The sequence below is a fragment of the Anomaloglossus baeobatrachus genome, chromosome 2, assembly GCF_048569485.1.
Source record: "Anomaloglossus baeobatrachus isolate aAnoBae1 chromosome 2, aAnoBae1.hap1, whole genome shotgun sequence".
Classification (NCBI taxonomy): Eukaryota; Metazoa; Chordata; class Amphibia; order Anura; family Aromobatidae; genus Anomaloglossus; species Anomaloglossus baeobatrachus.
This window is the reverse complement of record NC_134354.1, coordinates 101,634,426-101,656,787: the sequence shown is the minus strand read 5'-3', so window position 1 is coordinate 101,656,787 and position 22,362 is coordinate 101,634,426. Positions and strand designations below refer to the sequence as shown.

The following is a 22,362-nucleotide window of genomic DNA, read 5'->3' as shown; positions in this document are numbered from 1 at the left end:
TGAGGGCTAGAGAGGAGTAAACAACTAAGTGTAGGCGAAGAAGGAAAGTAGTAAAGGAGGAAAGCGAGAGTGATGACAGAGAGAGAAAAGCCTGAAGGTCCAGCTGTGTGCAGGACAGGTCAGCAAGGTCAGCAACGGCGGTGACTGTCTGGAGGGGGACCGTTTGGAAGTTCCTGGAAGGACCCCGTAGGCTGTGTGCCCGGTGGTCTGGAGCAGTGTTCCGAAGGACAGTCAGCACCAGGGCAGGGGCCTCTCGGACCCCGGCAAGGCTTGGAGTCGCCGTAAATTGCCGAATCCGTCAGTGAAGGGGACGTAGATCCCCCAACAACCAAGACCCGAGTGAAGGCAACAGCCCAACCTGTACAACAGAGACACCGCCACCGCCAGGGCACCAGTTTCTGAGGGCCAGCGCCTGCGGGCAAAGAGTAGAGCTCCCCCGGTCCAGCTTGAAGCCGGGGAGCGGGTTACCGGTGGGGACCCATCGCAACCAACAAGTACACAAGGTGCAAGGAAGAGGGACATCACCGTCACCTACTGGGAGAGCAATTGCAGCCGTCCGTGGGACCGTCTTACCAGCCGTTTGGTTTACCGTACAAACTGTGTCAACGTCTCAGGCTGAGTGAGTACCACAGTGCCGCAAGGCACAGCGCTGCCCCCGCGTCCCTGCGCCCACCAGGCCCTGCACCTCCCAAGCCATCCCCGGGCCCCGGGATCACCAACCCCTACCCACGGAGGGGCAACAGAACACCTGGCTGCTCCGCATCACCATCCCCGGGATCCCCGTACTGAGCAGCGCTGGTGAAATCACCACAACCGTGGGTGGCGTCACGGACTATAAACAATCCCCACACCCAACCAACCCCTTTCACTCACGGGCGAGGAGTGCCGCTCGAGAAACCCCCGGGATCCGGCCTACAGCTCGAGCCACCACTGAGCAGCGGCCGCCGGACCCGAGCAGAAGGGGTGAGCGCGGTGTGCTGACACCCTCCTCCCCGCCCGCGACACACACACACACATAGCAGACACACATGGATACACCGACGCATACACACATAGCACACATGCATGTATACACACACACACACTGAGCACACACACACAACACACACACACACAGCAGACACACATGGATACACCGTGCGCATACACACATAGCGCACATGCATGTATACACACACACATACTCTGCTGTACACTCACCCAGCGATGCGGTCCCTGGCACTGAAGTCCCCAGTGCTGTTCCTGCTTCCAGCTCCTCAGGGCACTGAATATTCAGTGACTATAATGAGCGGCGATAAGGAGAGGGAGGCAGCAGAGCCGGAGACAGCATCGCTGGAGAGAAGTAAATATAGAAAATATTTTTATTAAAAAGACCCATATTTTCTCTGGTATGTTTTACACTGATGTCGCACGGATCACATCAGTGTGCGATCCGTGTGACATCCGTGCTGCCGAAGATACCTGCGTGTGTGCGTGTGGGGTCATGAAAAGTCACACGGTCCGTGTGCAAACATGGACGTGTGAGGCACATCATAGAATAACATGGGTACGTGTGACATCCGTGTTACAAAACGCATGTCACACTACCTAAAACACGGACGTCTGAAACCAGCCTACGGCAGCGCGCAGGATCCGACAAAGTGGAGAAAAGCTGGATGTGTGAAACCACTAGTTTACCCCGGCTCCCGGCACACGTGTGCCTGAGCCGGCGTAGGCTGGTAACCATGGTACACATCGGGTAACTATAGAAACTGCTTTGCTTAGTTACCCAATGTGTAACATGGTTACTAGCTTACCCCGGCTCTCGGCACACGTGTGCCGGAGCCGGCGTACGCTGTTAACCAGTGTACACATTGGGTAACTATGGAAACCGCTTTGCATAGTTACCCGATGTGTACCATGGTTACTAGCTTACCCCGGCTCCCTGCCCATTCAGATCGTTGGTCTCCCACTGTCAAACACGCCGATGCGTGCTGCACAGCAGGAGACCAACAAGCAAAAAATAAACCAGCACTGTCGCTTTGCATAGTTACCCAATGTTTACCATGGTTATCAGCTTACCGACGTATTCTGGTAACAAATTGTACACAATCCTGTAACTATGGAAAGCGCTTTCGTTAGTTACCCAATGTGTACCATGGTTACCACCTTAACCCCGACTCCCGGCACATGTGTGCTTGATCCGGCGGACGCTGGTAACCATGGTACACATCGTGTAACTAAGCAAAGCGCTTTGCATAGTTACCAGATTGTGTAACATGGTTACCAGTGTACGCCGGCTCCCTGCCCAATCAGATCGATGGTCTCCCAGTGTCAAACATGCCGATGCGTGCTGCACAGCAGGAGACCAATGAGCAAAAAATGAACCATCATTATTCAAGACTTGCTGATTATATTATTATTCAATCTGCTAACCTACATATGTCGCGGGCGGGGAGGAGGGTGTCAGCACACCGCGCTCACCCCTTCTGCTCGGGTCCGACTGCTCAGTGGTGGCTCGAGCCGTAGGCCGGATCCCGGGGGTTTTCCTCGAGCGGCACTCCTCGCCCGTGAGTGAAAGGGGGGTTTTGGGATGTTGGGATAATGTCCGTGACGCCACCCACGGTTGTGGTGATGTGTAGCACCACCACTGCTCAATGCGGGGATCCCGGGGATGGTGATGGGGAGCAGCCAGGTGTTGTGTTGCCCCTCCGTGGGTAGGGGTTGGTGATCCCGGGGCCCGGTGATGGCTTGGGAGGTGCAGGGCTTGGTGGGCGCAGGGACGCGGGGGCAGCGCTGTGCCTTGCGGCACTGTGGTACTCACTCAGCCTGAGACTTGGACACAGTTTGTACGGTAAACCAAACGGCTGGTAGGACGGTCCCACAGACGGCTGCTTTGCTTTCCCGGTAGGTGACGGTGATGTCCCTCTTCCTTGCACCTGTATGTACGGATGGTTGCGATGGGTCCCCACCGGTAACCCGCTCCCCGGCTTCAAGCTGGGCCGGAGGAGCACTACACTTTGCCCGCAGGCGCTGGCCCTCCGAGACTGGTGCCCTGGCGGTGGCGGTGCCTCTGTTGTACAGGTTGGACTGTTGCCTTCAATCGGGACTTGGTTGTTGGGGGAATCTACGTCCCCTTCACTGACGGATTCGGCAAATTTGGCGACTCCAAGCCTTGCCGGGGTCCGAGAGGCCCCTGCCCTGGTGCTGACTGTCTTTCGGAACACTGCTCCAGACCACCGGGCACACAGCCAACGGGGTCCTTCCAGGAACTTCCAAACGGTCCCCCTCCGGACAGTCACCGCCGTCGCTGACCTTGCTGTTCTGGCCCTACACAAAGCTGGGCTCACAGGCTTGCACACTCTCTGCTCTGTCACCACTTCTTGCTTTCCTCCTTTTCCACTTTTCTTTCCTTCACTTTCACTTCTCTGCTGTTTACTCTAGCCCTACCCGGGCTACTCTGCTGTTGACACAGGCTCACCCTGGGCTCATCTGCCTGACACTTCCTGCCTCCAGAGCTGTGAGCTCCTTGGTGGGCGGAGCCAACCGCCTGGCCCACCCCCTGGTGTGCATCATCAGACTCCTGGAGGAAGGCAACAAGGATTTTTGGTTCAGCTTAGGTGTGCCTACCTGGGATGTGGGGTGTGGTGGTGTTGTGACCTGTGTCCCCTGGCTTGCCCAGGGCGACACATTCCCCCTTAGCAAAACGCAGACCGTCCGCGGGCTGCCGTCCTACACCGGTTTTATTTTTCTGTAAAAGGTATAACAGGGTTAAACAAACATAAGCATTTTTAATAAATCTTCCCAAGACGGGAGGCACATTTTACTTTTAACGTTTCAACGGTATACGGTCACGGTTTCCGCTCTCTCCCACCCAAGTAACCTGGCCCTGATGCTGCCCCTAAAGCCCAGGCAGCACCCCTTGACCCACAGTCTAGCACACGGTACCCGAGCGGGATCTGTCCTTGCCCTCCAGAGGGTAGCCACCGGTTCCTTTGGTGGCTGGGCCCTGGCCTGCTCTGCTCAGGGCCCTCCCTCCAACCTGCCTCTCCGGAGGCGGCATTGCGGAAACGGTAACGGTACCCAACATATTTACAAGCCACTAACGTTTGTGGTTGCCCTGCAAAGTTCACGGGCTTGTCCATGGATAGTTCCCATGCATTTTTAAACTTTAAACGGTCCCCACGGGGACAACGGTGCCGGCTCCAGCCGGTTGCAAATCACACAAGCAAATCAGGTAACTTTTCGGTAATCATCATTTTTCTTATCATTGCAGAACTTTCAACTTTTCAACCAAACAGGTGGTCCCAACGGGGACGGTGCTGCGGGCCTTTATTGCCCTACTCCGGTCTTTCAAGCGCTGGGGTTGCCGGCAAGGGGTAGAGGTCTGCGCTCGCTCGGGCCTCCGGGCCCCTCCTGAGGTTAACGTCCAGCGCAAACCATCCTCGCTCCCCAAAGTGCCGGGTATACTGCACAATATCTCCCGGCATCAGGTTACGGCCGGGATGTTCTTCGGGCAGGTGAGCATGCACATCCCGCCGGGCTACAAACACTTCGGCCTCCAGGCCCGGCTCGTAGATGAACCCGTAGCCCCGGCGGACATCAAACCGCCTCACCTGTCCCTCGTACAGCGGTCCCCGGTCACGGAATGTCGCTTGCCGGAGATTCTCTTTCTCCCGGATCGCTCTGGCCACCAGCTCGGCCTTCTTCCTCTCTCTCTCGGCGATCTCCAGGCCCAGCGGTACCGGCTCCCTATCCCAGTACGGCGCTGCTGCCAGCGCCGGCGCACGGGTCGGGCCCCGCGGGACATCCTGGACATTACCCACTGTCAGGACTACGGGTGGCATGTCCCGCAGTGTCTTGGCCTTGGGCGCTGCCTTGCAGCAACAACCCGGCGCTACCTCAGCCGAGGTGTGGGGGATGGGCCTAGGGGCTTTCCGCTGCTGGGCCTTCGGCCCGGAGCGGGTCATCGGCTCCGGCTCGGGGAGTTTCTCAGGGGATGCCTCCGGTTTGGTCTTCGGAGTCTTCCACGGCAACACCGCTGACTTGCTGCAGGCTCCGGCTACAGGTTGGCCCGCTTGGGCGGGGACGCTCGGTACTGCTACCGGTTGCGGTGGTAGCAGGCCTAGTGACGGGGTCACGGCCTCCGGGACGGGTGGCGAGGGAGGCAGCGAAGGGAGAGGGCTTGGACCGGGCCCCACAGCCGCGATGACCGGCCCCTCAAGGGCGTCGGGACGTGGGTCACTCACCCTCCCTTTCTCCGCTTCCTCCTCGCGTCTCCGCACGGTGGCTACAATGTCCGCCATGTCGGCCTCCCACTCCTCCATGAGGAGCTGCATCTTTACCTGCAGCCGTTGGTAGAGCTGCGCGGTCCGGATCTCCACCCACGCCGCGGTTCCAGGCGCGGGGGGTACGGTGTCGCGGGACGGCATCCACATGCTGGCTTTCTCTCTTTCTTCCAGTAACGGGATGTTTGCAGAGTCCTGGCGTCCCTGCTTTTATAGCCGCAGCTACATGCGGCCGGCCACCATCGCGTCCCCCTTAGCTCTTTCCGGCCCCTCCTCTCTCGGGGCGGGGTTTTGGCCTTCGCGCCTCTACTGCTCGAGAAGACGCTCGAGCGGGAACTTTTCGCGCCAAAGATGGCGGCTTCCGAAATTTTTCTGCCGGATACCTCCGGCGGTAACAAGGCGCACCTCTACCAGACGGCAGAGCGGTAAGATCCTGTTCGTGACGCCAAGTTGTCGCGGGCGGGGAGGAGGGTGTCAGCACACCGCGCTCACCCCTTCTGCTCGGGTCCGGCTGCTCAGTGGTGGCTCGAGCCGTAGGCCGGATCCCGGGGGTTTTCCTCGAGCGGCACTCCTTGCCCGTGAGTGAAAGGGGGGTTTTGGGATGTTGGGATAATGTCCGTGACGCCACCCACGGTTGTGGTGATGTGTAGCCCCACCGCTGCTCAATGCGGGGATCCCGGGGATGGTGATGGGGAGCAGCCAGGTGTTGTGTTGCCCCTCCGTGGGTAGGGGTTGGTGATCCCGGGGCCCGGTGATGGCTTGGGAGGTGCAGGGCTTGGTGGGCGCAGGGACGCGGGGGCAGCGCTGTGCCTTGCGGCACTGTGGTACTCACTCAGCCTGAGACTTGGACACAGTTTGTACGGTAAACCAAACGGCTGGTAGGACGGTCCCACAGACGTCTGCTTTGCTTTCCCGGTAGGTGACGGTGATGTCCCTCTTCCTTGCACCTGTATGTACGGATGGTTGCGATGGGTCCCCACCGGTAACCCGCTCCCCGGCTTCAAGCTGGGCCGGAGGAGCACTACACTTTGCCCGCAGGCGCTGGCCCTCAGAGACTGGTGCCCTGGCGGTGGCGGTGCCTCTGTTGTACAGGTTGGACTGTTGCCTTCAATCGGGACTTGGTTGTTGGGGGAATCTACGTCCCCTTCACTGACGGATTCGGCAAATTTGGCGACTCCAAGCCTTGCCGGGGTCCGAGAGGCCCCTGCCCTGGTGCTGACTGTCTTTTGGAACACTGCTCCAGACCACCGGGCACACAGCCAAGGGGGTCCTTCCAGGAACTTCCAAACGGTCCCCCTCCGGACAGTCACCGCCGTCGCTGACCTTGCTGTTCTGGCCCTACACAAAGCTGGGCTCACAGGCTTGCACACTCTCTGCTCTGTCACCACTTCTTGCTTTCCTCCTTTTCCACTTTTCTTTCCTTCACTTTCACTTCTCTGCTGTTTACTCTAGCCCTACCCGGGCTACTCTGCTGTTGACACAGGCTCACCCTGGGCTCATCTGCCTGACACTTCCTGCCTCCAGAGCTGTGAGCTCCTTGGTGGGCGGAGCCAACCGCCTGTCCCACCCCCTGGTGTGCATCATCAGACTCCTGGAGGAAGGCAACAAGGATTTTTGGTTCAGCTTAGGTGTGCCTACCTGGGATGTGGGGTGTGGTGGTGTTGTGACCTGTGTCCCCTGGCTTGCCCAGGGCGACACACATACACATTCTAGACTACCCGATACGTTATAATCGGGCCACCTTCTAGTATGATATAACACCTGTCAAACATAAACAAACCCGAAAATTTCCCTCAGTATTTGGCAAGTTTAACATATTTGTGATGCATGGGTCATTCTCTTATTGGAAGGACCAGCCCGACTGCTGAGTCTTCTGACCAGAGCCAACTGCTTCATACCTATGAGGCAACTAACTCCTGTCAGAGGATCTGTTGATTAGGCCAAGCTTTCCAATCTGAGCGTGGTTGTGAAACCGGCCTAAGATTGTACAAGAGTGAACAAAATCTGGTGACATTCTCTTCTATGGCAAATAGCAACAGTGAGGTGGAAGCTGATTCTACACATCAGAATGGTGAAAGGAGTTTGGCCCGTTTCACCACTCTGTAATATACAAAAGGAGAATTAATTCATCTATTTTCCTGATCATCCCTCTATAAGTGAAGTACAAACTTGGTAAATTGATTTACAGATGTATCCCAATGTACTGTAAATCAGGCAAAAATCATCTGGCCCTCCATCACTAGAAGCCTGAGATGTAATATATATATAAAAATATATATTATATACATCTATATATAATGGTCAGAAATATAAAGGGATCACTTAAACAACACAATGGTATTTTAGTGTTCCCTTTATTTTTTTGAGCAGTATACATACACACAGAGACAATAAAGCCTTTGAATAAAAAATTGCATTAGCGAGCAAGTAATTGAACATTTTCTTTCATCTATATATACTGTTTTCCGCAGCACAATGGTCTCCAGAGCCATTATCCGATAAAGCCGTGTGCTTTATACAGCAAGTTTAGATATTTTATTTTGCTTATGCTTCTTGCAATAACTTGGGAAGCCATGAAAAATAAATGAGCCTAACATGGGACATAATATGGTTCAGTATTATTTTCCAGTTCCAAGGCTGCAAGATTAAATCAAATGCAAAATGGATAAAAAGATGTCATCACCTATTTTTCTGCATTGGTCTTGTAAAGCTGAGCCATGTACTGATGTCTGTGATTTGCAATGTAATGTATGTTTTTTCCTTCAGTAAGCCAAGCATCTATATTTTTTGATACTGAAGCCAGAGATAGGAAGCAAGAGATTTGAAGAAATGTTTAATTGTTACTGCTAGAAGGAAGCCACTATTGCGCTAGCTTCAGAGAAAAGGTAAATCAAGTTCCAAATCATACAGTTAAATGGGTATTCCCATCTCCAAGATCCTATTCCAATATGTAGAAGGTGTAATAATAATAATAATAGCAACTACCTCCACTTATAAATGTAGTATAGTTCTTCTGATTCACTATGTCACTTACCTCATGCACAGGGCATTGCAGGACCTTAAAGCCCGCTTTACACGCTGCAATATATCTTACAATGTGTCGGCGGGGTCACGTCATAAGTGACGCACATCCGGCATTGTAAGGTACATTGCAGGGTGTGACAGGTACGTGCGATTGCGATTGAACGAAAATCCGTTCATCGCATACACATCGTACCTTTCTCTAAAATTGAACGGCAGGTTGTTCAATGTTCCCGAGGTAGCAGACATCGCAGTGTGTGACACCCCGGGAACGATGAACAGATCATACCTGCGTCCTGCAGCTCCCGGCTGACAATGCGGAAGGAAAGAGGTGGGCAGGATGTTTACGTCCCGCTCATCTCCGCCCCTCCGCTTCTATTGGCCGGCTGCCGCGTGACGTCGATGTGACGCCGAACGTCCCTCCCACTCCAGGAAGTAGACGTTCGCCGCCCACAGCAAGGTCGTATGGACGGGTAAGTATGTGTGACGGGGGTTAATCGTTTGTGTGGCATGTTCAACAAATTGAACGTGCCACACATACAATGGGGGCGAGTACGATCGCATACGAAATCGTATGCGAAATTGCAACGTGTAAAGCAGGCTTTAGGTATCCATGGTTACGACCACGCATATCTTCACAGTTAGTTGCTCGTGGTCGTAACCATGAATACCTAAGTTCCTGCAATGCCCTGTACATGAGGTAAGGAATATATAAAGAGAAGGGCTGCACACCAGCAACATTGCAAGGGGAATAAATGTAAAGAAGAAACTGCTATGTGAATACTGACATAAAAAATACAATAGCTATATGAAAAAATGAAAATCTGACAATGGTATCTGCATAACTGCTATGAATAAAGAGAAATTTAGCTATTGAATTGATCAATATAACAGAGCCCCAACACCTCATCATGGTATTCTCTTACATTGGGGTCCCTAGCTAATGTGTGTCCTCTCATGCAGTTAAAAAGCCTACCGTGTATGGGAAGATGAGACCCAGGCTATATATGTATAATGTGGACTGGCAATAGCTGTGGGTGGGGAGGGTTCACAAACGAAAGACTACAAACTAATTAAGAAATAACGTTTGGAACACCATGCTAAGTCTGAAGTGGGTGCAAAACCCCTAAAAATGCAGATACCATTGTCATATTTTTATTTTTTCATATAGCTATTGTATTTTTCATATCAGTATTAACATAACAGATTCTGCTTTACATTTATTCCCCTTGCATTGTCGCTGGTGAAGTTTTTCTAGGGTTTTTCCACCAAGTTCAGACTTAGCATGGTGTTCCAAACGTTATTTCTTAATTAGTTTGTATTCTTTCGTTTGTGAACCCGACCCCACCCATACATATTGCCAGTCCACATTATACATATATAGCCTGGGTCTCAGCTTCCCATACATGGTAGGTTTTTTTAACTGCAAGAGAGACACACATTAGCTAGGGACCCCAATGTAAGAGAATACCGGGACGAGGTTTGGGGCTCTGTTGTATTGATCAATTCAATAGCTAAATTTCCCTTTATTCTTAAAGTAAATAGCAGTAATGCAGATACCATTGTCATATTTTCATTTCTTCATATAGCTATTGTATTTTTCATGCTAGTATTCACATAGCAGTTTCTGCTTTACATTTATTCCCCTTGCACTGTCGCTGGTGTGCAGCCCTTCTTTTTATATAGTGAAATTTTTTTTTAGGGTTTTTGTACCCAATTCAGACTTAGCATGGTGTTCCAAACATTATTTCTTATTTATTCATGAGCAACACAGTGAATCAGAAGGGAAGAAGAAGAAGAAGAAGCAGGGTGCACACTATACCAAGTAAGAAGAACTATACTACATTTCTAATTGGAGGTATTTGCTAATATTATTATTACACCTACTACATATTGGGATAGGATCTTGGAGATGGGAATAACCCTTTAAGCTACATAAGATCAACACCATCGTCTGGAATACAGAATAAACTTATTAACCTACCTGTAGAAAACTGGAAGAATATTTTTGCTACAGATGTAAACAGTTGCCAGGAAAGCAACACGCAACAAAGGCGCCTCAGTGGTGACTTCAACAAGTTTTTATTGTGTGGGAACAGGGAGAAGAAGAAGGGAATGTTAAGCCCTGTAATGCTTTAGTGAAATGGCACATGGGATCAGGCTGACCCCTCTCTTCTATGACTTTTATTTATTTCTTGTTTTGCTTTTATTTTATTATGTTACCTTACCTTCTTTTCTTTCTCCTTTTTCTTTTTATAATTGGTTTAGTCGGGTCCCCCTTTGTTTTGGTGATATTGTCTTGGTACTAACCTTTCCAGAACTTTCTTTAGCAGGTTATGTGCGAGGGAAGTTTTCTGCAAGAAGTTCCTGACTGACAGATGTCAATTTTGGCAGACTCAATACAGCTACTTAAAGGGAAGCAATCACCAGGATTTTCTTATATAATCTAAAGCCAGTGCTATACTGGCACTATCAGGCTGATTTTCTACATACCTGTAGTGGTCAGCTAGGAACTATAGGTTTTGAAATCCGAGAAAGTTTATAAAATCAGCAGATTTTGAGTGACAGCAGCTGAGGATCAGATAATATCTGGGGGGATATTTATATTTATCCACTCGCAGGGCCTGTGTGAGGTCATACCGATGTGACCAGAAGGGGCGGGGCCTCAGCAAATAGAAAACTTGCTTCCTGGTATCAGCTTTGCTGGCTGAGGCCCCGCCCCTTCTGGTCACATGGGTATGACCTCACACAGGTCCTGCAAGTGAAAAGTTAAATCAATTGTATCAAACGTATGCTAATTCTAACAGGGGGAGGGGATAACTATAGATATTATCTGATCCTCAGCTGGTGTCACTCTTTAATAGGTGGTGCTAGAGTTTTTGTTCTCCTCTCTAAAGAGATTATTTGCTTTTTTAAAGGGAACCTGTCACCAGATTTTGGCCTTTTAGGCTAAAACTAGCACCTTAAGACACGCCTGTGCTGCATTCTATAAAAGGTGCACCTTACCTTCTGACCACCCGGTAGACACCAAAAATACCTTTATAAAATCTCCCGTCCTGTATGTAAATTGTCAGGTCCAGTCCGATGGGCATCCTAATCTGCGCCTCCTGTCCCTCCTTTAGTCCTCCTCCTGTGCTGACTGATGTGGATGAAGCGAAGACGTCATCCACATCGCAGAACAAAATCTTGTGCCTGTGCAGAGAAGTCGCCAGTTCGCGCAGGCGCACCTATATTTTCGTCTCTGCCCTCATCAGGGCAGAGTAAAGTGCGCCTGCAGGAGCCGGAAATATGGAGATTTTGCCCTCCTACATGGATGGCATCATCCACGACAATCAGCACAGGAGGAGGGCGAAAGGAGGGACAGGAGGCGCAGATTATTATGCCTATTGGACCGTACCAGATGATTTAAATACAGGGCGGAAGATTTTATAAAGGGATTTTTGGGGTCTACAGGGGGATCAGGAGGCAACATGCACCTTTATAGAATACAGCACAGGCACTGCTTAAAATACTAGTTTTAGTTTAGAAGACCAAAATCTGGTGACAGGTTCCCTTTAATTTTCCAGAGGAGCATTGCAAAGCTTATAAGTCTTTTTACACTGACTTGGTACTCTACAAAAGGAGACATTTTTTGTTTAACCCTAAAACCTCCACGTTTACAGGTACGCTTCATCCTAAAATTCCCACTGGAATAAGATGCACAGGGATCAGCAAAGGTTTGGAGCCTTAAGGGCATTTTATATGCTGCGACATCGCTAGCGATCGCACCCGCCCCCATCGTTTGTGCATCATGGGCAAATTGCTGCCTGTGGTGGACAAAATCGGTAATGCGCGTCACACGTACTTACCTGCCTAATGACGTCACTGTGGCCAGCGCACAACCTAAGGGGGCGGTTCGTGCGGCATCACAGTGACGTCACATAGCAGGCAACCAATAGAAGCGGAGGGGCGGAGAGCAGCCGCATGAAGGTCACTCCCACCTCGTTGCCGGAGGATGCAGGTACGCTGTTGTTCGTCGTTCCCAGGGTGTCACACGTAGCGATGTGTGCTGTCTCAGGAATGACGAACAACCTGCATCCCAGAAGATCAACGACATTTTGAAAATGAACGACGTGTCAACGATCAACGATGTGGTGAGTATTTTGGATCGTTAGCGGTCGCTCGAACGTGTCACATGCAACGACGTTGCTAACGAAGCCGGATGTGCGTCACGAATTCCGTGACCCCAGCGAGATCTTGTTAGCGATGTCGTTGCGTGTAAAGCGGCCTTTAGACTGAATGTGGGGCACACACTAAAATCTACACCAGGTTTTGGCCACTACAGATTGCCACTATAATTTACACAAACTTCTAGCGTAAATTATACTAATCTGTCAATTACACTCTTCCTGCTTAGCAACTAATCAGATCTTTTCAGGTTTCTTCCCCTGAATAACTTCATTGGATTCATATAAAATCAGCAGTAGTTTTTACATAATCAGACATGGGATTTTCCATCTGATGGCAGGAAAACTGTTAAAACTGTAAGTGAGAAGCTCAATGAGCTGCCACTTAATGTAGCCACTGTTGCTAGTTTGCTATTACATCACCCCAAAGTCAGTATTGCATTATGCTCTTCTCTAGTAAGCTCACACTATAAATAGTTCACGTTCCAAGTGTAAATTACTTCCTTGCAATGAGGCCTTTAAAGTTGAACCTGATATATGTATAGAGCAGAGTTTGCAATGCACCAGCGGGGCTTACATTTCTGATTTGGTGTCCTAGTGGAAGGTTAACAGGACTTCGTCAATAGATGTGTCTGCACAAAGTTCTTGGCTCGTTAGCATTTAAGGGCTGAGAGTGGTCTAGACTCTGGGAAGTAGTGGTCATTATTGGCCAAGGTCAAGACCACTCAGTCCTTCTCTGCTGAGGCATTGCCTAAATGCCCCAACAGACATTCCAACTATTAAAGGGAACCTGTCACCGGTTTTGGGGCCTTTAAGCTGCGGCCACCACCAGTGGGCTTTTATATACAGTATTCTAACATGTTGTATATAAGAGCCCAGGCCGCTGTGTAGAATGTAAAAATCACTTTATAATACCTAAATGGTCGCTGCGGTGGAGTTGGGTCATATGGGCATCTACATTCTCCAGTGCCGGTGCCTCCTCTTTTGGCCATCTTTGTCCTCCTTCTGAAGTCTGTGTGCATGACACGTACTACGTCATACGCATTCGACGATCCCACACAGACGCACTACAATACTTTGATCTGCTCTGCGCAGGACCTCAATGCCGGCGAGTGTGGATGACGTAGGACACATCATGCACCCCGGCTTCAGAAGACGGAAGACAAAGATGGCCGAAAGAGGAGGCACCGGCACCGGAGAACGGACCCCAAGGACCTCTCTATCGCCTGGTACCTTACTACCATGCCCACTAGGTCATCAGTTTTCTGGGGATCTCCCTGGCCACCCAGGACTGAACCACCCTCGGAATGGAGTGGATGAATATGTCACATGGTCCAGCCACACACGTTCCTCCAATAAGCAGCTCACTATCAATAAACAATGTACATAAGGAACCTGGTGTTGGTGGGGGCAGCTTTCTCAGTTCTGCTTCATGCTACATCTTAGAACTCTAATTGGGTCTCAACTTTTGCACCCAGTAAGCTAAGTAATACATTGTTTGTATCAAGGTCTCTTTTCCTACATTATCGTCACGCTCAGAGATGCTAGTGTCCGAATTCATTGTGTGACAATAGTGCTCAAACCTATGGACATCTTGCGCACTACACAACACACAATGAACCAGGGGGACACCGAGGACACAATGGTTGGCCCTGGATCTAGGGACAGGGGAGTGGAGACACCTCCTAACCTCACCTGAGGCTGTACCCTACACTCCCTAATGTCTCTATATAGGTTCTTTCAACCTGTTGCAGAATAGGATACCTCATACTCTAGCAAGTCCTGCACTCGCCCTGGCTAGTGAACAGTCCGGTGAGTGTGCTAGTCCCACCATTACAAATTATACAACACAGCAATAGTTAAACATGGGAACAACAAAACAATACAAACTTGAAAGCTGCAACAACACAGATCAAACAAATTAATATAAGCAGCAGAAATCCAGCAGCTCCTAGAGACGTGCAGTCACCTGGGTGGTCAGTAACAAAAGGTTCTATTTTCGGTGGAAGCTAAAGGAAGGATAGGGAGACTACTTAAAGGAGATGGGAGGGGTCACAAACCAGCTGCACACAAGGTGATTTAGCTAGGAGCTGCTAGCAGGAAAAACTGACATTAACTCATGTAGTGCCAACAGAAAGCAAATACATTTAATATGCTGATCCACAAGAATGAGTGAAGCTCAGATCACAGAACTGTCATACATCTCTCAACCCCGAGACACTCATGACAATTATGCTGCTCTCATATTAGATAGCAAAAACCTAGTGACCTAAGTGTCCAGGCCCAAGAGAATTTCTTGAAAGCATCGTGCGAGGCATAAAGGAACTTTTTGTTGATTCAGACGTAATTTGGGATGCATTTTATACTATTGTCAAGCAAAGAAAGAAGCCATCCCCAGCTGGCAGAAGTTTGAGCTTTCTACACAAGACGACAAAGTAAGAAATGTCCACTAATTATCAGTCCTATCAATATACAGTGTCTCCACCCATATCCTGTCCACCGCCATTAACTTGAGAACGGCGGCAGCTATAGGCATAGAAGTGGTGTCTAGGTATAGTGAAGTAGCCATGCGCTACGCAATGAAACCTTCTATAGCGCCACCTGGTGGAAAACAACGGAGTTAGCATTTTTATTTGAAAAACGGAACGAGATAGAGAAAAAAAGTCAATTACAAAGTTGTAGGGCGTCATCAATTCAACTCGAATCGACACCTTGCATACAGAAATGCTATGATTAGAACGTGTTAAACTCACAAGGCTGCGGACGTGAAGCGATACCTCATGGAGACCTTCCTACAAGTCATTGGGTATGGTGGCTGTGTGGAGTGGCCTCCACACTCACCTGACCTGACCCCATTGGTCTTCTTTCTGTGAGGTCACATTAAACAGCAGGTGTATGCGACCCCTCCACCACCATTGCAGGACCTGCGACGATGTATCACAGATGCTTGGGCAAATGTGTCACCTACCATATTGCACAACGTGCAGCAAGATACAGTATGCTGTCCAGAGTCCAGATGTGCATTGCAGCTGACGGTGGCCACTTTGAGCATCAAAGTTAAATGAACGCCATATGCGTGACCAGTATTCAATGTTTTGGTGGGGTCATAGGTTTCATATCATAGCATTTCTGTATACAAGGTGTCGATTCGTATTGAATTGATGATGCCCTACAATTTTTTAATTCACTTTTTTTCTCTATCTTGTTCCGTTTTCGAGATAAAAATGCTAACTTCTTTGTTTTCCACCAGGTGGCGCTATAGGAGGTTTCATTGTGTAGCACATGGCTACTTTACTATACCTAGACACCACTTCTATGCCTATAGCTGCCGCCATTCTCAAGTTAATGGCGGTGGACAGGATATGGGTGGACACACTGTATACTGTTCAAGAAGTGCCCCGCTTGATTCTTCTTTTACAATACTTATTTGATAGAGCTGTATTGTAGAGTATGTATTGTGCTTTAATTATGTAACTTACCTTAGCTAATGGTAATACTATAAAAGCCCCTCCGCCACTAGATTCCACGATGATGGCTAAAAATTTAGGATTTACAGCACAGAAAGAGCTGTCCCACGTTAACTTAGATACCCGGATATCTTCATACATTTGATCTGCTTTAACAGGTTGGCCAAAAATGTGCCTGAATTTGCTCTGGCGCACCACTCTTCGGCTCATTGTGGAATTTCTGTGTAATGAAAAAAGAAGAGATGAATCATTATACTTTCATATTTTAAAATGTTGTGCATGTAGAAAACATGAGCTTTGTAGCCAGTGTTACAACCAGACATTAGACAGTGCTGATCCATGAATTTAAAAATTCAACTATTGATGCAAGGCAAATATATACTTTATCACTGTATCTGTTATAATGATGAACTTGCAATGCTAAAAGCGCTGTAGAAGTACAAGGTGGCTATAAAATAAATAAGGTGTTTGGAGTCGTGTGCAGACTGACCCAGTAGACAATATTGTCTGAAAATTGGTATGTATGCTATTCAAGGTATGGGGAAACGGAAGGCATCTTTAAAAAAAATTTATACCAAAACTCCCCACCAGGTGAAAAAGTGGCACCGTACAGTGAGCGAGCGGCCACAAAATCGTGTGCCGATAATTGGAGATGTCACAATTGTTCCACAGACTAGCATAAATGTTCAATATGGCCACCATCATGCATGGTGATCATGTTCATCCTATGCAGAACATGCTCGACGCTTGCTTGTAACATGTCTGGTGGGATGCTGTGCACTTCCAAAATGATGCGGTCTTTGAGGTCAGCCAGGGTGTCGACATTGCCCCGATAAACACACTCTTTAAAGTGTCCCCAGAACCACTAATTTTGTACGGGTATGCCCGCAAGACCTGTCAGAGAACTTTCTATACTGTGCTAAGGATAGGCCAGTTGAACCCTCTTTAAATCTATCACTACCTCATATCCCAAGGATGTAAGGAACTGCTGTATAGATAATTATTTGGGTACTGAAGGCAACATGTATTTTACCTGAGGAGTCCATGTTACTAAAAGCATTAGTTACAAAAGCAAAGATATTAGTTACTGGTTGGCATCCTAAAGGGCTGCATAATTGATCAATAATAAGGCGCAGATAACACAGACCTCGGGTTTATGCACTAACTTCACAATAATAATATAATATTTATTCATTTATATAGCGCTATGAATTCCACAGTGCTTTACATACATTGGCAACACTGTCCCCATCGGGGCTCACAATCTAGAGTCCCTATCAGTATGTGTTTGGAGTGTGGGAGGAAACCGGAGTACCTGGAGGAAACCCACGCAAACACGGGGAGAACATACAAACTCCTTGCAGATGTTTTCCTTAGTGGGATTTGAACCAAGGACCCCAGCGCTGCAAGGCCGCAGTGCTAACCACTGAGCCACTGTGTTGCTGTATGAATGAAAGAAATCATTGGACTTTTTCCATTCTTTTTCCGCTAAAAGGAATCTGTCATCAGATTTTTGCTGTCTAATCTGATCATAATATTGTGACGCCCTGGCAAAAGCAAGTAGTCACACAGTACAGGCCCCCGCATAACACCTCTCCCACACAGGGTTAAACCAGCCGACAAAATCCTAGTCATACCCTCAGGGAAGGACAGACACACCAGTGGGCGGGACCAGGCGAAGGAGAACGCCCACCTAGGGGTTTGGAGAACCCGGGGCGGAAAAACAAGCAGTTAAGCTCAGTCAGTTGAAGTGAGAAGTTCAAGTTGAAAGGTGTCGGGGTTGGAGCCCCGGCGTACTGGCTAGGTGGCAGACAGTGGTCAGTGCCAGCAGGAGACGGGAAGACGGCTGCAGGAGATCCGAGGTGGACTGGGGCAGGGTTGTAGCCCGCCGGTACCGACACTGGAGAAGCAACCGTGAAACCGTGCACAAAGGGGGTACTTGGACCCTGGAGCCAGGACCGGCACCAACGGCCTAGCTAATTAAGCAATCGAGGGCAGGATTTTAGGTCCTATCTAGAGATGAGCGAACCGGTTGCGGTTCGGCTCGAGTTCGGTTTGCCGAACGGAGGTCTCGTTCGAGTTCGGTTCGGCAAACCGGTTCGGCAAACCACTCGAACTGCATAGGAAACAATTGGGGGCAATCACAAACACATAAAAACACCTAGAAAACACCCCCAAAGATGTCCAAAAGGTGACAAACAACTCACAAACATAACACAAACACATGGGAAAGTGACAAGGACATATACTCATGCGAAAACAAAAGAGCTGGACAAGGAAAAAGAGGAGGAGACACAGATATAGGCATGGCATGCCCTTCCAAAATCATGTAAAACACCGCAAGGTGACACCAAGCGGAGTCTCCCTTTGTTCCAAAAATTGGGCCCCACACACACCCACCCCTTCAGTGGCAGCACTTGTGCCCCAGTTGTACACTTCACAGATAGATTTGCATCAAGCACATTCAAAAATACGCCATCCTTAACCGTCCCCAGGATGACACCGGGGTAGGTAGCAAAGTCTTTCCGGATCCCAGCTCTGTTCATCTTGGATCATTTTTAAAAACAATGTAAGCAAGGGTTACTCCAAGCGGAGTCTCCCTTTTTTCCAAAAATTGGGCCCCACACACACCCACCCCTTAAGCGGCAGCACTTGTGCCCCAGTTGTACACTTCACAGCTAGATATGCATCAAGCACATTCAAAAATACGCCATCCTTAACCGTCCCCAGGATGACCCCGGGGTAGGTAACAAAGTCTTTGCTGAACCATGACTTGTTCATCTTGGCTCCTTTTAAAAAACACAGCAAGCAAGGGTTACTCCAAGCGGAGTCTCCCTTTTTTCCAAAAATTGGGCCACACACACATCCACCCCTTCAGTGGCAGCAGTTGTGCCCCAGTTGTACACTTCACAGGTAGATTTGCATCAAGCACATTCCAAATCCACAAGCATTTACTCTCCCCAGGATGACACAGGGGTAGTAAATTCCTTGTGGATCCATGACTTGTTCATTTTGATGAACGTCAGTCTGTCCACATTGTCACTGGACAGACGTGTGCGCTTATCTGTCAGCACACACCCAGCAGCACTGAAGACACGTTCAGAGACAACGCTGGCAGCTGTACACGACAAGATCTCCAAGGCGTAACTGGAGAGCTCTGGCCATTTTTCAAGATTTGAAGCCCAAAATGAGCAAGGCTCCATTTGCAAAGTCATGGCATCGATGTTCATTTGGAGATACTCCTGTATCATCCTCTCCAGCCGTTGACTATGTGTCAGACTTGTTGTCTCTGGTGGCCTTGCAAAGGATGGTCTAAAAAAATTATGAAAAGATTAATAAAATTGCTGTTACCAGAACCAGATACGGTGCTACTGGTACGGGTAGACTGTTGAAGATGATGAGACCGTTCCATGTTTGTCAAGTTACAACTGGGAGATTCACTCCCTGCACCACGGTTGTTTGGTGGAAAAGCCGAGCTAAGATCGAGTAACAGCTTCTGCTGATACTCCTGCATACGTGCGTCCCTTTCTATGGCTGGAATTATGTCACAAAATTTGGACTTGTACCGGGGATCTAATAGTGGGGTAAGCCAGTACTCATCATCACTTCTAATTTTGACAATACGAGGGTCATGTTGGAGGTAGTGCAGCAAGAAGGCGCTCATGTGTCTTGCGCAGCCATGCGGACCAAGTCCACGCTGTTTGTGGCATAGAGGTGCTAACCGTTCTTTCTTCCTCTGACATCTCCCCCCAACCTCTTTCAATACAAATTTGACCAAGGTCTCCCTCATCCGCTGAGTCTTCCATGTCCATGGACAGTTCGTCCTCCATTTCTTCATGTTCTCCTGCACCTTCCTCAACATTTCGCCTGCTACTATGCGCCCTTGTTGATCCCTGTCCCCCATGGTCCCATGCCTGCCGCGTTGGTGATGATGAACGTCTGGACCTTGGTGATGTTGTTCTGTCTTGCGCATATGAATCCTCCTGTAGTTCCTCCCCTTCCTGTTGTCCCACCCACTGACTCCGAATAGTGTTTAGCGTGTACTCCAGCATGTAAATGACTGGAATTGTCATGCTGATAATGGCACTGTCAGCGCTAAACATATTTGTCACCATGTCGAAACTGTGCAGAAGGGTGTGTGTCGCCCTGGACAAGCCAGGGGCCACAGAGCACAACACCTACACACCCCACACTCCCTGCAGGCACATCAAGGTCAGACACAAAACCCTTGTTGCCTTCCTCCAGGGGCTGATGTCCACACCAGGGGGCGGAGCCAGGTGGTTGTTCTCCGCCCACCGAGGAGTTCACAGTCCTGGAGGCAGGAAAAAGGAAGTTTGGTTAAGCTAGGGAAGTGAAGGAGAGAGGAGATCAGTTTTGGAGGAGAAAGTGGAAGGAGGGAAAGTCAGCAGTAGTGAAGTGGCAAGAGAGCAGACTAAAGTGAGTCCGGGTGTGTGGCCCGGATGGAGCAGCAAGGTTGGCAGACGGTGGTAACCGTGTGCAGGAGTGGCTTATCGGAGTTTGCCGTAAGGACCGTCGACGGGCGGTGGCCCGGCGGTACCGGACTGGTACACAAAGAGAAGCCAGCACCAGTGGCAGGGGCTTTTCGGACCCCGGCAAGGCTAGGAGTCGCCGTGAAGTGGCCAAATCCGTTAGTGAAGGGGACCTCCGGGTTTCCAAACAGTCAAGTCCCGACAGAAGGCAACCGTCCAACCGTGAAGGGGAGACACCGCCACCGCCAAGGGCAACCGTTTCCCAGGGCCAGCGCCTGCGGGCAAAAGGGGCTCCTCCGGCCCACATCCAGGTCGGGGAGCGGGTTACCGGTGGGAACCCATCGGAATCAACATAGAACATGCAGGGAGAGACAGTCACCGCTAACCTGCAGGGAACAACAACACCGCAGCCGTCCGAGGGACCCGTCCATCCAGCCGCTTGTTTTACCGTGAACTGTGTCATCATCATTGGGCTGAGTGAGTACCTCCGTGCCGTGCGGCACAGCGCTGCCCCTGCGACCCTGCACCTCATCGGGCCCCGCAACCCGCCTGTCATCCACTCCTACCCCATCACCGGGCCCCGGGACAACCAACCCCCTACCCATGGAGGGGAGAAATAACAACAAAGCTGCTCCCTGTCACCGCTCCCGGGATCCCCGTCCAGAGCAGCGGTGGTGTCCACACAATCACCACAGCTGTGGGTGGCGTCACGGACAATATCCCCACAACCAAACCACCCCTTTTCACTCACGGGCGAGGAGCGCCGCTCGAGTCCCCGGGATCCGGCCCATCGCTCGAGCCACCGAGCAGCAGCAGCCGCAGAGCAGCGGCAGCCGGACCCGAGCAGTGGGAGAGCGCAGCGTCCCCTCCTCCGCCCGCGACAGGTGCATAGGTCCTTGATCTGAGACCACTCCATCAGGGTGATCTGCCCCACCTCTGCATCTCGTTGGCCCAGGCTATACGTCATGACGTATTGCACCAGGGCTCGACGGTGCTGCCACAGTCGCTGTAATATGTGGAGAGTTGAATTCCAGCGTGCCGGCACATCGCATTTCAGGCGATGAACCGGCAGGCCGAAAGACTTCTGGAGCGATGCAAGTCGCTCAGCAGCGGTGGTTGAATGATGGAAGTGAGCAGACAGTTTTCGTGCCCTGTTCAGAAGGCCATCTAGGCCAGAATAGTGTTTTAAAAATTGCTGGACAACAAGGTTCAACACATGAGCCATACAAGGCACGTGTGTCACCTTGCCCAGGCGAAGGGCCGCACCCAGGTTTGCAGCATTGTCGCACACGGCCTTACCAGGCTGCAGGTTGAGTGGAGACAACCATTTATTAAACTCAGTCTCCAGAGCTGCCCACAACTCAGCCGCTGTGTGACTCTTATTTCCAAGAGATTTCAAGCTAAAGACCACCTGATGCCATTGCGCTCTGCTGCCAGCATAGTAATGCCTTCTGCGCAGTTACAACGCTGGTGGCCTGACCAGGCAGGCTTGGGGTGGAGGTGGAGGACCGAGACGAGGTGGAGGAGGCAGAAGCAGTGGCAGAACTTGGACAGACAGAGGATTGACACACAAGTCGTGGGGATGGCAAGACTTGTGCAGCAGACCCTTCACCATCTATCACCATAGTTACCCAGTGCCCAGTCAGCGACATGTAACGTCCCTGTCCATGCTTACTGGTCCGAGTATCGGTGGTGAAATGCACCCATTCACACACAGAGTTTCTCAAGGAAGCGGTGATGTTGTGTGCGACATGCTGGTGTAGCGCAAGCACACCTTTCTTAGAGAAGTAGTGGCGACTGAGCATCTGGTACTGGGGCACAGCGACAGACATAAGGTCTCTAAAATCCTGTGTGTCCACCAGGCGGAAAGGCAGCATTTCGGTAGCCAAGAGCTTACAGAGGGATAAAGTCAACCTCTTAGCTTTGTCATGGGTCGCAGGAAATGGTCATT

At 50.1% G+C, this 22,362-nt stretch overlaps 1 protein-coding gene across 3 annotated transcripts in view; it reads right to left on the bottom strand.

Annotated features, from left to right (window-relative positions):
• The window catches only part of CORO6 (coronin 6), a 219,436-nt gene that overhangs the window by 123,097 nt on the left and 73,977 nt on the right, over positions 1–22,362 (bottom strand). For all 3 annotated transcript variants that reach the window (XR_012750427.1, XM_075335242.1, XM_075335241.1), the window contains exon 2: positions 15,934–16,141. Coding sequence is in view for 2 of the 3 variants with exons in the window: in XM_075335242.1 (XP_075191357.1) it covers positions 15,934–16,131 (198 nt within the window). In the remaining variant the exon portion in view is untranslated. The remainder of the gene's footprint in view (positions 1–15,933; positions 16,142–22,362) is intronic.